Source organism: Boleophthalmus pectinirostris, unplaced genomic scaffold, assembly GCF_026225935.1.
Source record: "Boleophthalmus pectinirostris isolate CB_2022bp ecotype Guang Dong unplaced genomic scaffold, ASM2622593v1 HiC_scaffold_1, whole genome shotgun sequence".
Lineage (NCBI taxonomy): Eukaryota > Metazoa > Chordata > Actinopteri > Gobiiformes > Gobiidae > Boleophthalmus > Boleophthalmus pectinirostris.
The window spans coordinates 7,494,445-7,509,034 of record NW_026570970.1 but is presented as its reverse complement, the minus strand read 5'-3'; the positions used below and the strand labels follow the sequence as shown (position 1 = coordinate 7,509,034).

The window sequence follows — 14,590 nt, the reverse complement described above, 5'->3', positions numbered from 1 at the left end:
CAAGTCTCTTTGCTTAAATTAAGAGTGACGGTGCAGCAATAGCTAAAAAACACATAAGGAACTACATAGACCATGATCCTTTGCTCCGTTTCAGTGCAGACTGCATGAAGAAATAACAGTTTTAAACACTTTTAAGTCTTAGTTCTTTGGGTTAAGTCTTGTCAAGGCATTTAAGAGGAAAAAGAAACATATTCACACGTTATTTATATCGTGAAAGTATCGTACCGAGAGATTTGAATATCATTACATCCCTAGTGTATTCTATAAATAAACTGCGACAATTGAGGACTGTCTGAATTACATTTTTCCCCATTTCTCATAATTTACATTTGAGCACTTCGACAGTAACACCTGCTCCACATGACAAGCCCAACCTCGGACATTTTCAGCAGTTAAATCCTTAATGAAACCTCCCCGGTGCGTCCTTTAAACGCCCTGATTCTGTTCTACTTTTTTTTTTCCCGTCCTTTTCCCCCGGTTTCTGCCCTATCCTTTCTGCCATCTCTTCCGCTGCCCTTCTTTCCCTCTTTAGCTCACATAATCATCTCGCTCGCTGGCTTCTCGGCTCCGGGCCATGCTGCCTACAACAATCACATCAAACTCATCTGCTCTTTAAACTGGAGCAGTATTGTGCACTACCAGTCCATTACATACATACACAGACACACACACACACACGCACACGGACTCTTATGTGGCTGGGAAAACTGCTGAAGAACTACAAAAAATGCTATGCTTGGTTGACAAAAGAAGCTAATGGACCCCTAGTGTGCTTTCTCTAAAGTGCAGCCTTTGATTGAGCTCAAAGAAGCCAAAGCGAGTTTCACTGTCAAGCAGAGCTACGACGCCAACAGTTGAATGAGATGACAGCTCGCAGGTTATTTTCAAATCAGGTCCAGAGTGGATTTTTGTTGAAAAGTAGAGTTAAATGTAGAGTTCGTGACAGAAAATGTGCTGCTCGATTGTGGAAAAAAAATCATTATCGCGATTGTTTTGGTCGATATTGAAATCACGATTATTTTTTAGTTACACGATGCATTTATCAGCATTTTTCTCACTTCATTATTGATAATTTTCGCAAAATTTTCACATTGATGAGAAATATAGACTACAAATATGAACCTTAGAGCAGTTTTGCGATAATAAAATACACTTTGAACATGAAATAAGGCATAGAAAAACATAAAAGTATCCAAAATAAATGATATATCCAGCTGTTCTACAATCTCTTTATATAAAAAATTAAATAAATATACTTATTTATATAAAAAATATCACAAAATAAACTCATTTCAACTTGATTATATGAGTTTGGAGATCGTTTGACGCACAAATCGAAATTGCGAACAAAATTATCTTAGAAAATGTTATATTCGTGATGTTGCAACAGCATTTTTGCTCATTTACAAACAAAAACATGAAAAATTCTGACTGAAACTTGGCTTTTAGCAAGTATTACAATGTACATTTTTATTTTAAATTCAAGGCAAGTTTATTTGTAAAGCACAATTCATACTAAAAAAGTGCTTTACAGAATAAGAAATACATTAAAATTCTACTTTTCTGGTAAGAGTCCAGCACCTGGTTGTGTCCATGGAGATATGCTTATTATTAAATTATAGGTGCTTTTTACAATGAAACAATACCTTGGAAAATACAGCACTGGAAAAAAATAAGAGACCACTGCAAAATTATCAGTTTCTCTGGTTTTATGTGTTTGAGTAAAATGAAAATTTTTGTTTCATTCTATAAACGACTGACAAAACTTCTCCCAAATTCCAACTAAAAATATTGTCATTTAGAGCATTTATTTGCAGAAAATGACAAATGGTCAAAATATGATGCATGATCTCCACCAAGATAAAGACGACCTTACTCCAGTCCTCGACGGTCCAGTCCTTATGGTCTTTTGCAAACCTCAGCCTGGCTCTTCTTTGCTTCTCATTGATGAAAGTTTTTTTTTTTTTTTTGCTTTACACGACTTGAGCCCTGCCCCTAGGAGCCTGTTTCGAACTGTTTCAGACAAAAAAATGCAGCGGTCTTTTATTTTTTTCCAGAGCTGCAAGTAATCTACTATAATCTGCATAATTTCTCCACAAATCGGACCTGTAAGTTGACTCGGCGCTTGTCTCCATGGAAGTAAATAAGTTTAAAACCAGACTGAGAAAAAAATCCAGGCAAAGCAGCAACATTTTCATCCACCCGGAAAGTTACACAGTCAAAAAACCATCTTATTATTGCAGTTTGTATTTTAAAAAACAGTAAAACAGCTGTCTTCAAAACTGTAAATCTAAAAACACTGTAGACTAATCAGGACCGGGTTTGGCACCGTGCTCCACACAAGCCACTCCTAATCCAATTGGTGGGCCCCGAGATCCGCGGCATTGATGCGGCGGCCTCTGCGATTGTGAGAAGAAATGGAGGATTAAACGGCGGTTAATTAATTACGTATCGAGTGGTCTCTCCAAAAGACTAATGCAATCTGCGCGGTGAACTTTTTTGTCACAGTCTGATGGATCTTGGACAGGGCTACAGTGGGACACGGAGGACGGCGGGTGGAAATAAGTGAGTAACGACGGGGACGAGGGGACCAGCAGCAGGAAGTAGAATGGAGAGGCTTTCGAAACGAGAGCAAACGGCAAATTTATAGGCATTATTGTTAACCACTAAAGCAGGAACCAATGACACTTTCCCTTCATTAATTTGACAGATGTTTTTCCCTTACTATATTAAAATAGTAATGCGTCTTTAATTATTCAATGCTTAATTAAGCTCGCGTCAGTCTCCTTTCCGTCTGTTTATTTGCTTGACTAATTTCACAAAAGGTTTAAAGCCTCATTGTGTAACTTTTCGGGTGGACGGTCCGCCACCTGCTCCTCTCCATGGACATGTTATTATTATTATTATTATTTGGTCTAGAATGTTTCGCAGTGTGGCATTAAACGTTTCTATCATCATGGAGACCAAACCAGGCCCAGTCAAATATCGAAATATCGATGTATCCTATCGTTTAATGTGATGATACAGTATCGATATCGTGGGCTGCTGTATCGATATATCAGCAAGAGTATTTTTTTGGGTATGTTTTACTAAATAATTTTGTTACAGCTACAGTTTTGTTGCTTGTTTAGAAGAAGTTTGATGTTTTGTTGATTAAAATGGGTGTGTTTTAGGGCTGGGTATCATTAAGAAGTTGCCGATACGATACATACGCCACGATACGATACATATCTCGATACAGTTCACTTTCGATTCAATACGATTCAATAAAAATGAAGGCTAAATCAAGGCTGTGATACTAAAAGTCTTTGTTAAACCACTTCTTGTGCAAAGTTCATATGAAACATGCCCATGTTTAATCATCAAAACCGTGAAAATGTCAAATGTGTCGCATAAACGAGTTTTCTTCCTCTAAACAAGCAACAAAACTGTAGCTCTGTAACAAAATAATTTAGTAAAATACACCAAAAAATACTCTTGGTGATATATCGATACAGCAGCCCATGATATTGATACCGTATCATTAGAGTAAACAATACGATATAGTGTGTTTCATATGAACTTTGCTCAAGAAGTGGTTTAACAAAGCTTTTTAAAAAGTTTACAAACTTTTAGTATCACAGCCATGATTTAGCCATTATTCTTTATTGAACTGTATCGAATTGATTTGAAATATATCATATCGAATCGTATCAAATCGAAAACTCACTGTATCGAGGTACATATCGTGGCATATGTATCAAGGTATTGGCAACTTCAGCACAGACAACAGATCTGCTTGTTTTTCTAAGGTATTATAGAGCAATAAAACCACCTTTAAAAAAATATATAATATATATATATATATATATATATATATATATATATATATATATATATATAATAATATAAGGTAGAGCTGTTTAATGCAGAGCAATGACATCTGAGTAGAAACAAGAAGGTGACGGACCCACAACCTAAAAGTTACATAGCACACTAACTGAACTTAATATGTCAAAAAAGTAGAGCTGGGTATCATTAAGAAGCTGCCGATACGATACATATCTCGATACAGTACACTTTCGATTAGATACGATATATTTAAAATCGATTCGAGACAATTCAATAAAAAATAAAACCACTTCTTGTGCAAAGTTAATCATCAAAACAGCGAAAACGTTAAATGTGCTCTGAACAAACAACAAAACTGTAGCTGTAACAAAATAATTTAGTAAAATATACCAAAAAATACTCAATATTTTTGCACACGCCTACAAAACAGCAGTATTATATTTATATCCCCTCACATCCGCGTCTCCTGTTTACTACGCTGTGACAAAATATGCAAATTTAAACTTTAACCCTTCAAGGTAAACTGTCGAGACTGCACCTCCGCCTACATACTTGACTTAACCTCGTCCTTGTGTCTATTTTAACGCCTGTCTGTGCCGTTCGGCCTGTTACAGTTTACACATGAAACGCCGGGCCCGTGTGTCACACAATGAGCCGACGAGCACACGGATGCGTAAGCCAGGGTGACGAGACTTAAATATACACCCGGGGACTAATCAACCCGAAAGGCGTGAGACAGTTCATCGGAATTAGCCGCTCTATTGACACTGCGCTTGTAGGTAGATTAGCCGTCGACTTCCTTTAACTCTTTTGTGCGGTGAGAAGGAATGTTGCTCGGAGGTGCCTGAGCTGGCGCGTCTTTACACAACTGGGCGTGACGCGGTTGTATGTTATCGTTATTTACTCACGTGTACCTAAGTGTTGGCGCACCTGGACGGCCCCGCTGCCACCTTCGTGAACCCGAATTTAACCCCTTTTTTTTTTTTTTGTTGTTGTGATCTCTTCCTCGAAACCAACAAGCGAGTCGGGGTTGGGTAAGTAAACACGCAGGATAGGGCCATGAATTATTAAGTGTGGCGTTTGGAGAAGGAGGAGAGGAGGAGGAAGAAGAAGAAGAAGAGGAGAAGAGGAGGAGGGGGATGTCTGCTTCGACGTAAAGGCTTTGTAGTCCCGCAGCAAAGTCACACAAACCATGTCTAATGTGGTTGCGTGTGTCGTTATCAACACAAGGGCTGCCACAAAGGAGATGGGACTGTAATGCAAATTCATTTTCCACCTAATATGAACAATGTGATTTTTCAAATGGAGGCATGTGACTGGGATTAAGAATTAGCTGTAGCTTTTTTACACATTCCTAATGCCTTTTAAATTCTGCGTAGATGTAATGTTATTTTATTGGGTGCTTTTTAGTTCTCAGAGCTCGTGTTTGTCGCTTTGTGTTTTTACTGCTCCAATTAATTAATAAAGTTGTGTGAATCTGGTGTAACTTCACTAGTGGAAGGTGTATGAATATCAAAATATCGATATATCGTATCATTTAATACGTGATGAAACAGTATTGATATAGTTTTTGGTATATTTTACTAAATTATTTTGTTACAGAGCTACAGTTTTGTTGCTTGTTTAGAGAAAAGAAACTCGTTTGTGCGACACATTTGACATTTTCACTGTGTTGAGGATTAAAATGTTTGTGTTTCATATGAACTTTGCACAAGAAGTGGTTTAACAAAGACTTTTTAGTAACACAGCCATGATTTACCCTTCATTTGTTATTAAACTGTATCCAATCGATTTGAAATATATATCGTATCGAATCGAAAGCAGACTGTATCGAGATATGTTTCGTATCCTGGCCTATGTATCGAGATATGTATTGTATCGTGGCCTACGTATCGAGGTACGTATCATACCGTGGCCTATGTTTCGAGATATGTATCGTATCGTTGCCTATGTAACAAGATATGTATCGTATCGTGGCCTACGTATCGAGTATATGATCGTATCGTGGCCTACGTATCGAGATATGTATCGTATCATGGCCTATGTATCGAGGTATTTATGATACCGTGGCCTATGTATCGAGATATGTATCGTATCGTGGCCTATGTATCGAGATACGTATCGTATCATGGCCTATGTATCGAGGTATTTATGATACCGTGGCCTATGTATCGAGATACGTATCGCACCGTGGTCTACGTATCGAGATATGCATCGTATCGTGGCCTACGTATCGAGATATGTATCGTATCATGGCCTATGTATCGAGGTATTTATGATACCGTGGCCTACGTATCGAGATATGTATCGTATCGTGGCCTATGTATCGAGATACGTATCGCACCGTGGTCTACGTATCGAGATATGTATCGTATCGTGGCCTATGTATCGAGGTATGTATCGTACCGTGGCCTATGTATCGCGATATGAATCGTACCGTGGCCTACGTATCGAGGTATGTATCGCGTCGGCCACTTCTTAATCATACCCAGCCCTCCCTAAACGATGTTATTGTTCTGCCTAGAATGTTCCACGGTATGGCATTGAACGAACAGGTTTCCATGGAGATTGGCAGGCCAGAAATGCGGAGAGGTGACCCAGCTCACAGTAATAATAATGCGTGTTTTTCTGCATCGTTTTGAGCCACAGGAACACCAGTAATTAAATAAATGCGAGATAAATAGGCGTAATTCAAGTCAGAAAAGTTGCACAGTGCACCTTTAAAACACGCCTTAAACTACTAAACCGGCTTTCAACAGCGAGTATTAAAGAGAAAGCGTTTTATTTCAACAATACGACTGCCTAATAGGCTGTTTCCCAACTTCTACATGGACCTATTACGCCTAAACACGCCTAACAGCACCAAAAATAATGCATTATCACGGCCCATTACCTTTGTGAATAATCCGATCTGCTAAACCTGCATCATATTTACAAAAAGGCAAGCTTTCATTGACTTAATTTGCTCAGTGTGCGTCCAGCCTCACACCTGTTAGACACGAGCTCGGCGGGATGTGCAGCAGCATGCAAATATCCTGCAGCTATGACACATTAGCCACAGAGAAGCCACTGTTTGGGAACCTGTTTCGGGGGAAAAACACATCTGGTACACGGGTCTCGCAGTGGCGCTTCTTATTCACGTAGAGTTCATTTACTGAGTTATGAAAAAGTTTGTAAATTTGCGGAATCTGTCGACGAAATATGGTTCAAATATTTCGATTTTTGGAAGCGAAGACTGACCGCACGTCCGTCGCAAGGGTCTCGCAGTGGCGTTTCTCATCCGTGCAGAGTTTAATTTACTGATTTATGAAAAAGTTTGTAAATTTGTGGACTCTATCTATGAAACATGATTCACCATATTTAGGTTTACAGAAGCAGAGATTGCCCAATGTGTACTTTGTGGTCGGCTTTAGGAGATTAGGAACTTGATTTAAAGCCTAAACTTTCTAACATGATTCAACTGTTCCCTTTGTGGCAATTCTGTTATTTTTATGATGGATGCCCTTTCCCTGGCAACCGCATAAAGTTACTATAACAAGTAGGGATGCAACGGTATCGAAATCTCTCTGGACGATACTTTCACAAGATCCATCTCATGGTACGATGTTCAGGAGCCTAACAAAACCGTCAATACGCACATTTTTCCTCTAAAAATGCCTTGACAAAACTTAAAAGTGCTTAGAACTGTTATTTCTTCTTGTAGACTACACTGAAATGGAGCAAAGGATCATGGTCTATGTAGTTCCTTATGTTGTTTTAGCTTTTGCTGCACCATAACAATGAATTTAGGCAGATTAACTTGTAATTCGATAAATTGTGAGACTTTTGACGATACGATATCACAGGTATTTCGGTTATTGTTACATCACCAGCAACAAGTAATGGGGTGTAAGTAAAATCAAATCAACTATTCTGCTACATACTATTTTTTTTATCTTCTTGTCAACCAATCATGTGACAATTCTGTGATTTTTATGCTGTATGCCCTTCTTCTGGCAACGAGATAGAATACCATAACAAGCAGGGACGTAACAGTAATCGAAATATTGTGATATCATATCGTCAAAAGTCTCTCAATAATATCGTGGACCGTCACAATATATAGAATCCCAAGTCTCTTCGCTTAAATTCATTCTTTTGGTGCAGCAATAGTTAAAAAATAGTGAGAACTACATAGACCATGATCCTTTGCTCTGTTTCAGTCCAATCTACTGCTGAAATACCTGTTATGAAGCACTTTAAAATCGTAATTTTCTGGATTTCTGGATGAAAAGTAGCATACTCACAATTTTGTATTATTATTATATTATTATATTATGATTATTTTTTTGTCTACACGAAATATCGCAATAAATATCGTACCGTGGGATGGATATCGATTGAGAGATTTGGATATCGTCATTTTTTTGTGAGCTTTTTAGTCCTCAGAGCTCGAGTTTGAATGTTCGTTTGTCACTAAGTGTTTTTTTACTGCTCCATTTAATTAATAAAGTTTGTGTCAATCTGACATAACTTTACTAGTGGAAGGTTCCCTAAATTAGAGGTGTGTAAAATATCAAAATATCGATATATCGTATCATTGTTTTGGTGCAAAAACAACAAAAAATTTGTGAAAACTACATAGACCATGATCCTTTGCTCTGTTTCAGTCCAATGTACATGCTGAAATAACTGTTATGAAGCACTTTAAAATCGTAATTTTGGGGGATTTTTGGATGACGAGAGGAAAATAGCATACTCACAGTTTTGTATTATTATTATTTTTTTGCCTCCACAAAATATCGTACTGAGAGATTTGGATATTTTTACATTCTTAATGACAAGTAATGGGGCTTAAGTTGTAAATAAACAACATTACTGTAAATATAGGAGCTAACAAGACTTGAACCAACTCCCTTCTGGTTCATACTGGCCCACTTCTTAACTTTTTTAATCTCAGTCCTCCATTGTGAACCAATCATGTGACAATTATATGATTTTTATGCTGGATGCCCTTCCTCTGGCAACCATCCAGATTACAAGAACAAGAATGGGCAGGTGTTCAAGCAAGATTCAACCCAACTACCTTCTGGTTCATTCATACTACAAAAATCCCTAACTTACTGCACCACTTCCGGCCCAAATTGGTTTTAACTTGTTAAAAAAATCCACAGATTATTCCCAACTTCTCTCCTTGTCGGGTTGCGCAGTCACTATGAGGCCTCCCTGTGCAGTGACAGCTCACAGATGGCAGTGCCAGAGCGTCACAGATGGCACCCCCCGTCTACACCGCGCAGATGGTTCGGTCCACCACCCGCGTTTCAAACTTGGGGGGGGCCGTCACTAAAATCCTCATCTCCGCTTCCTCCGAGGACGCCATTCCACGCGGCACCACCGGCGATACCTGCGCCGCTCTGAAACGGTTCGGTCGATCGGTAAACGCCACACACATCGAAAACGAAAGACTCTGCCAGAATCACAGAAACCGCGCGCTCCTTTGAGGCATTCGGAGTCCTACAGATACACATCGCTCCTCTCACCTCGAACGCTTAGTAACGCAGTTGCTACATTAAGTGGGTGGACTGACACCTTTTCAAGCATTCCTTCTTTCCATGTCTCAACAACTTTTGGCGCAGATATTCGACTTTACAACCCAGCGAGAGGTTTAAAATCAAATTGCATGCGTGGCGTTCTGTTTTCGAACATTTTGCCGGCGCCACCTGAACTCACCTCGGAGTTTGGGACGCATAATAACAGCTTTGGGATTGTAAAAATGCCTTTCCAAATTGATTGAAGGCGTTTAGTTTTTGCACCGAGTCGCGCCTTGCTATGTGAGGTATGTTGCAGACAGCTGGTCCTCTCCAGCTCCTAAATTATGTAACAGCTAATTTATTATACCTTTGGGGAGAGTACTTGCGATTACTAATAGTAGTGGGGTCACCTTGCCAAAAAAATAATGGCAGAATTGTGGTTGTGAGTATATGGAAAAACTTAGCAACTTAAGAAACTGGTAAAAGGAGTAAAAGTTTGAGTAAAAGTTGACTCTAGTGAGCTTTTAGTCATGTTAGAATGTTCTTACGTCATCAAAAACAGACCCAAAGTTGTGTTTTGTTTCATTCACACATGAGTAATTATTTATTATTAGTCTGTGGACATCTCCAAAGCTCAGAATGACCTGTTCCGCCTTGCAATGTCATGAATTGGCATGAATCGATGCGATATCGTCACGGTATGAACCTCACGGTACGATATTTAACTTTTAGGGCTAAATATGAAGTGTTAACCCTTTCAACTCACCTTATGGTTTGGGATTATAGTTTTTTAACTTTCAAAATACTGTCAGTGCATTTATTGTCGTCCCTTTAAACACAAAGCGCATATGTTCGGAAATAATTAGGGGTGTAAATGATATCCAAGTTTCACGATACGATATCGTAATGGTATGAACCTCACGGTATGATATTTACTGTGATATCGTGGGAAAGCTCACGATTAGGGATGTAACGATATCCAAATCTCTCAGTATGATATTTTCACCATATAAATCTCAGGGTTCGATATTTATTGTGATATTTTGTAGAGCTATAACTGACAAGACTTAATCCAAAGAACTAAGACTTATAAGTGCTTAGAACTGTTATTCCTTCTTGTAGTCTGCACTGAAATGGAGCAAAGGATCATGGTCTATGTAGTTCCTTCTGTTTTTTTAGCTACTGCTGCACCATAACCCTTAATTTAAGCAAAGAGACTTGTAATTCGATATATTGTCATGATATTATCCACGATATTATTGTGAGAACTTTGACGATACGATGTCATGATATTTTGGTTATTGTTACATCCCTAGTTAACAGCTCCCTTTTGTTCAGTAGAAATTTGCATTTCCAGGCCTGACATTATACAAATGATTCAAGTGAAAGTGTACGGACTGGAGCACTTCCTGTATCAACACATGACTTCACAAGTTGGAAGAGCGTGTTTTTGTTTGAGAGAAGCTTAAATACGCTGGGTCTGTGCGTTAAACATGTGTAAATAAAACAAAACACAACTTGAGGTCTGTTTTTCTTGAGGAAAATTACAACATAGATCTGAAAATACTGTAATACTGGTCTTTTAAAATGCTTATAATCTCAAATAAATAACTCCATTCGTATACTTACAGATGATATAGTAGTCTTTCCCTCTGAAGAACTCCAGCCCCCACAAGTTGGGACTGAACTCCTGAAATTTGAGGGTGAATTTGACGTCCTGGTCGGGCTTGACACAGTTCAGGAGGGGCGTGTCGGCTTTTGTGATGGTGCAGCTTTCCAGTTGGTCCCTTGGCACCATGTACACTTTGTAATACTCCACGCCTTCGCCAATCCCGCCATCCACCCGCGGGCAAACAATGTCCAACTTATCCCCGATTTGAGGGTACAATACCACGCCCTGGCCTGGGATGAATCTGCGGAAAAAAAAAGAGAAGACGGTGAGAAAAAAACCACAAAGTTACACAAAATTGGCGTTTGTGAGTTTTAAGACGTGTTATAATGTTGTTACTTCCTTAAAAACAGACCTGGAGCGGCGTTTTATTTCACTCGCACGCTAAAAACGCTTTGTTACGTCATGAAAAACGTGAACGAAACAAAACTCCAGGTAAGTTTTTGATAAATTCGTCAGAAAATAACACAATATGGGTCCTTTAAGAGATGCAAAGTCATTCATTATGTAAGTGTTTGCCGCCATATCTTTCAAATTCGAGCAGCCGGGTTAATTATTGATGCGGTAATTACTGATTGTGTTCATTAATTTTTCAAGGGGTGGTGATGGAGGAGGGAGGGGGGAGGTGGCGTATATGTGCGGATTTTGAAAGTTGAGATAATGAGGCAGACGGAAACAGCCAGCTCGCTTGCGTTTGGTGGGAAAATGTCAGAACAGCTACGGCATACAAAACAGGGGAGTGGAGAAACAATGCGAGAGAGGGGAACAGCGGTAGACGGGTAGACGTAGAGCCCCCGAGGCGGTTTCTCTCCAAGTGTACTTTCATTTTCCCCAAATCATTCCCCAAAACGTACAATGATGTTGCCATTTAGTCTCATGGTGGCGTTGAGCTCCCTGCAGCATTCCAGACACACACACACACACATTTACACTCACGTACACTCACACGCACGTTTGTGGTCAGGAGTTGGAAGTGAAAACATGTACTTATCAGCTAAATGAATTTGCCTCATGCCTGAAACGGTTAGCAATTACTTCACATTCAGAATGCCTTTGTGGCTCAAAGCAAAACAACAATCAAAACGTACGGAAATATACGTACAGTTTATCTCATATTTCAGTCACGATTACAGGTTTTTGAAGTGCTATATATGGCTGAGTGAGGCTGTACAATCTCACGGTACGATATTTATTGCGATATTTTGTCGAGGCAATCCAAAAATCCCCCAAATTACGATTTTAAACACTTATTTCAGCAGTAGATTGGACAAAAACAGAGCAAAGGATCATGGTCTATGTAGTTCTCACTGTTTTTTAACTATTGCTGCACCAAAACAGTCAATTTAAGCAAAGAGACTTTTGACGATACGATATCATGATATTTTTGTTATTGTTACATCCCTACTGTTCAATTGCCGATTAAGGCTGTGCAACAGGGATGTAACGATATCCAAGTCTCTCAATACGATATTCTGACGATATCCATCTCACGGTACGATATTTATTGCGATATTTTGTCGAGGCAATCCAAAAATCCCCAAAATTACGATTTTAAACACTTATTTCAGCAGTAGATTGGACTAAAACAGAGCAAAGGATCATGGTCTATGTAGTTCTCACTGTTTTTTAACTATTGCTGCACCAAAACAATGAATTTAAGTGAAGAGACTTGAGATTCGATATCTTGTGACGGGCCACGATATTATTGTGAGACTTTTGGCGATACGATATCACGATATTTCGATTATTGTTACATCCCTACTGTGCAATTAATTGAATTTTGTGTCAAACGATCTCCAAACTCATATCATCAAGTTCAAACGAAAGCTTAACAATGTTTATTTTGGGATATTTTTTTATTTTAATAAGTATATTTATTTTATTTTTTGTAGAACGGATGGATATATAGCTTATTTTGGATACATTTATGTTTTTCTATGTATAAATTTCAAGTATATTTTATTCATTTTTTGTTTTATACATCTCAAAACTGCTCAAAGGTTCATATTTGTAGCCTGAATTTATTTTCAATTTGAAAGTTTTGCGTAAATTATCAATAACAAAGTGGGTTTTTTGAGAGAGAAATGCTGAATAAATGCATTGTGTAACTAAAAATGTATCGTTTCAATAATCGTGATTTCAGTACTGACCAAAATAATCGTGATAATGATTTTTTTCTGTAATTGAGCAGCCCTATTGCTGATGCAAACATAAACCAAAACATGAAGCAAAATTATCCTCCCGAAAGTGTTTTAAATGTACAATATTGTTAAAAATAACCAAAAATTACCCAAGATAAATAATGACACTCCAAAATGCAAAAGTCGATATAGTAATTATCACGACGGGCCTATTCACACGCAGAATTATCCCGTTAATAAAAAGTGAAAGCGGACATTTTAAAGTGTACATTACGCGCAGCTTGACGTGTGCTTTTCTGATTACATAAATGGCGTATTTTCTTTCATTTCTCGACGCCACAGAGACGCGGAGGGCGCAGGGGAACGTTCACACTGGGGACTGATGAAGAGAGGCGACCGATTCATAATTAACAAAGTGAGCTAAATGAAACAGCGACGGTGGGTGGGTGTGTGTGTGGGGGGGGCGAGGCGTGTGCTAATCAGCTTTCATGGCAATAATGGCGCGGTTACTTGAGATACTGTGGTTTTTCTGTCGTTTGTGGTCGCGGATTGAAATGTGCCAAAGAGTCGCTTGGCGGTCAACTCGGCGCGTTTTTTTATGAGATGACGGATAATTAGATCGAGTTTTGAAACGTCAACAAAGGGTATTTTTTGTGGAACTTTGACGCAATAAAGTAGCAAAAAACGGGAAAACCTTGGCGCTGTTTGCTTCCGCGCCTGTATACATAGCTGTTTTTATGAAATTTATGAAAAAAAAAAAGTCTTTATTGATTACCGCTGTAAAACCTTTAACCTTTCTGTACAAATCGTGCTCTGTCATTACGTTTTCCTCCGTCTACAGAACGTGGACGGTGTGAGATGCGACGAGGTGAAGGCCTAATGGACGTGAACGCTGTCGACGGTTCATATGCTCTTCTGCCTTTGTAAAGGAACTGATAGAAAGAGAAAGAGAAGAGAGAATGAGAGAGAAAAAGAGGGAGAGAGAGAGAAAAAGGGTGAGTGTTTGTGTGTCAGAGAGAAAGAGTGAAAGAGAGAGAGAGGAAGGGAGAAAGGGAGTGTGAGTCAGAGAGTGAAAAAGAAAGCCAGAGAGAGAGAGAAAAGAGTGAAAGAAAGCAATAGAGAGAGAGAGAGAAAGAAAGAGAGAGTGGGAGACAGAGAGAGAGGAAGGGAGAAAGAGGGTAAGAGAGAGAGAGAAAAAAGGAATAGAAAGTGAGAGACAAAGCAAGAGAGAGAGAGAGAAAGAGGGAAAGAAAGAGAGGCAGAGTGTGTGTGTGAGAGAGAGAGAGAGAGAGAGAGAGAGAGAGAGCGAGAGGAAGGCAGAAAGAAGGTGAGAGTGAGAGAGAGAAAAAGAGGACGGAGCGTGAGAGAGTGAAATAGAAAGCCAGAGACAGACGGAATGCAAGGGAGAGAGAGAGAAAGAGAGGCAGTGTGAGAGTGTC

General features: G+C 39.0%; 1 protein-coding gene across 1 annotated transcript in view; it reads right to left on the bottom strand.

Moving 5' to 3' along the window:
- The window catches only part of efnb2a (ephrin-B2a), a 62,299-nt gene that overhangs the window by 29,621 nt on the left and 18,088 nt on the right, over positions 1-14,590 (bottom strand). Inside the window, exon 3 of the mRNA XM_055148644.1 lies at positions 10,971-11,254. Within this exon, the coding sequence (XP_055004619.1) occupies positions 10,971-11,254 (284 nt within the window). The remainder of the gene's footprint in view (positions 1-10,970; positions 11,255-14,590) is intronic.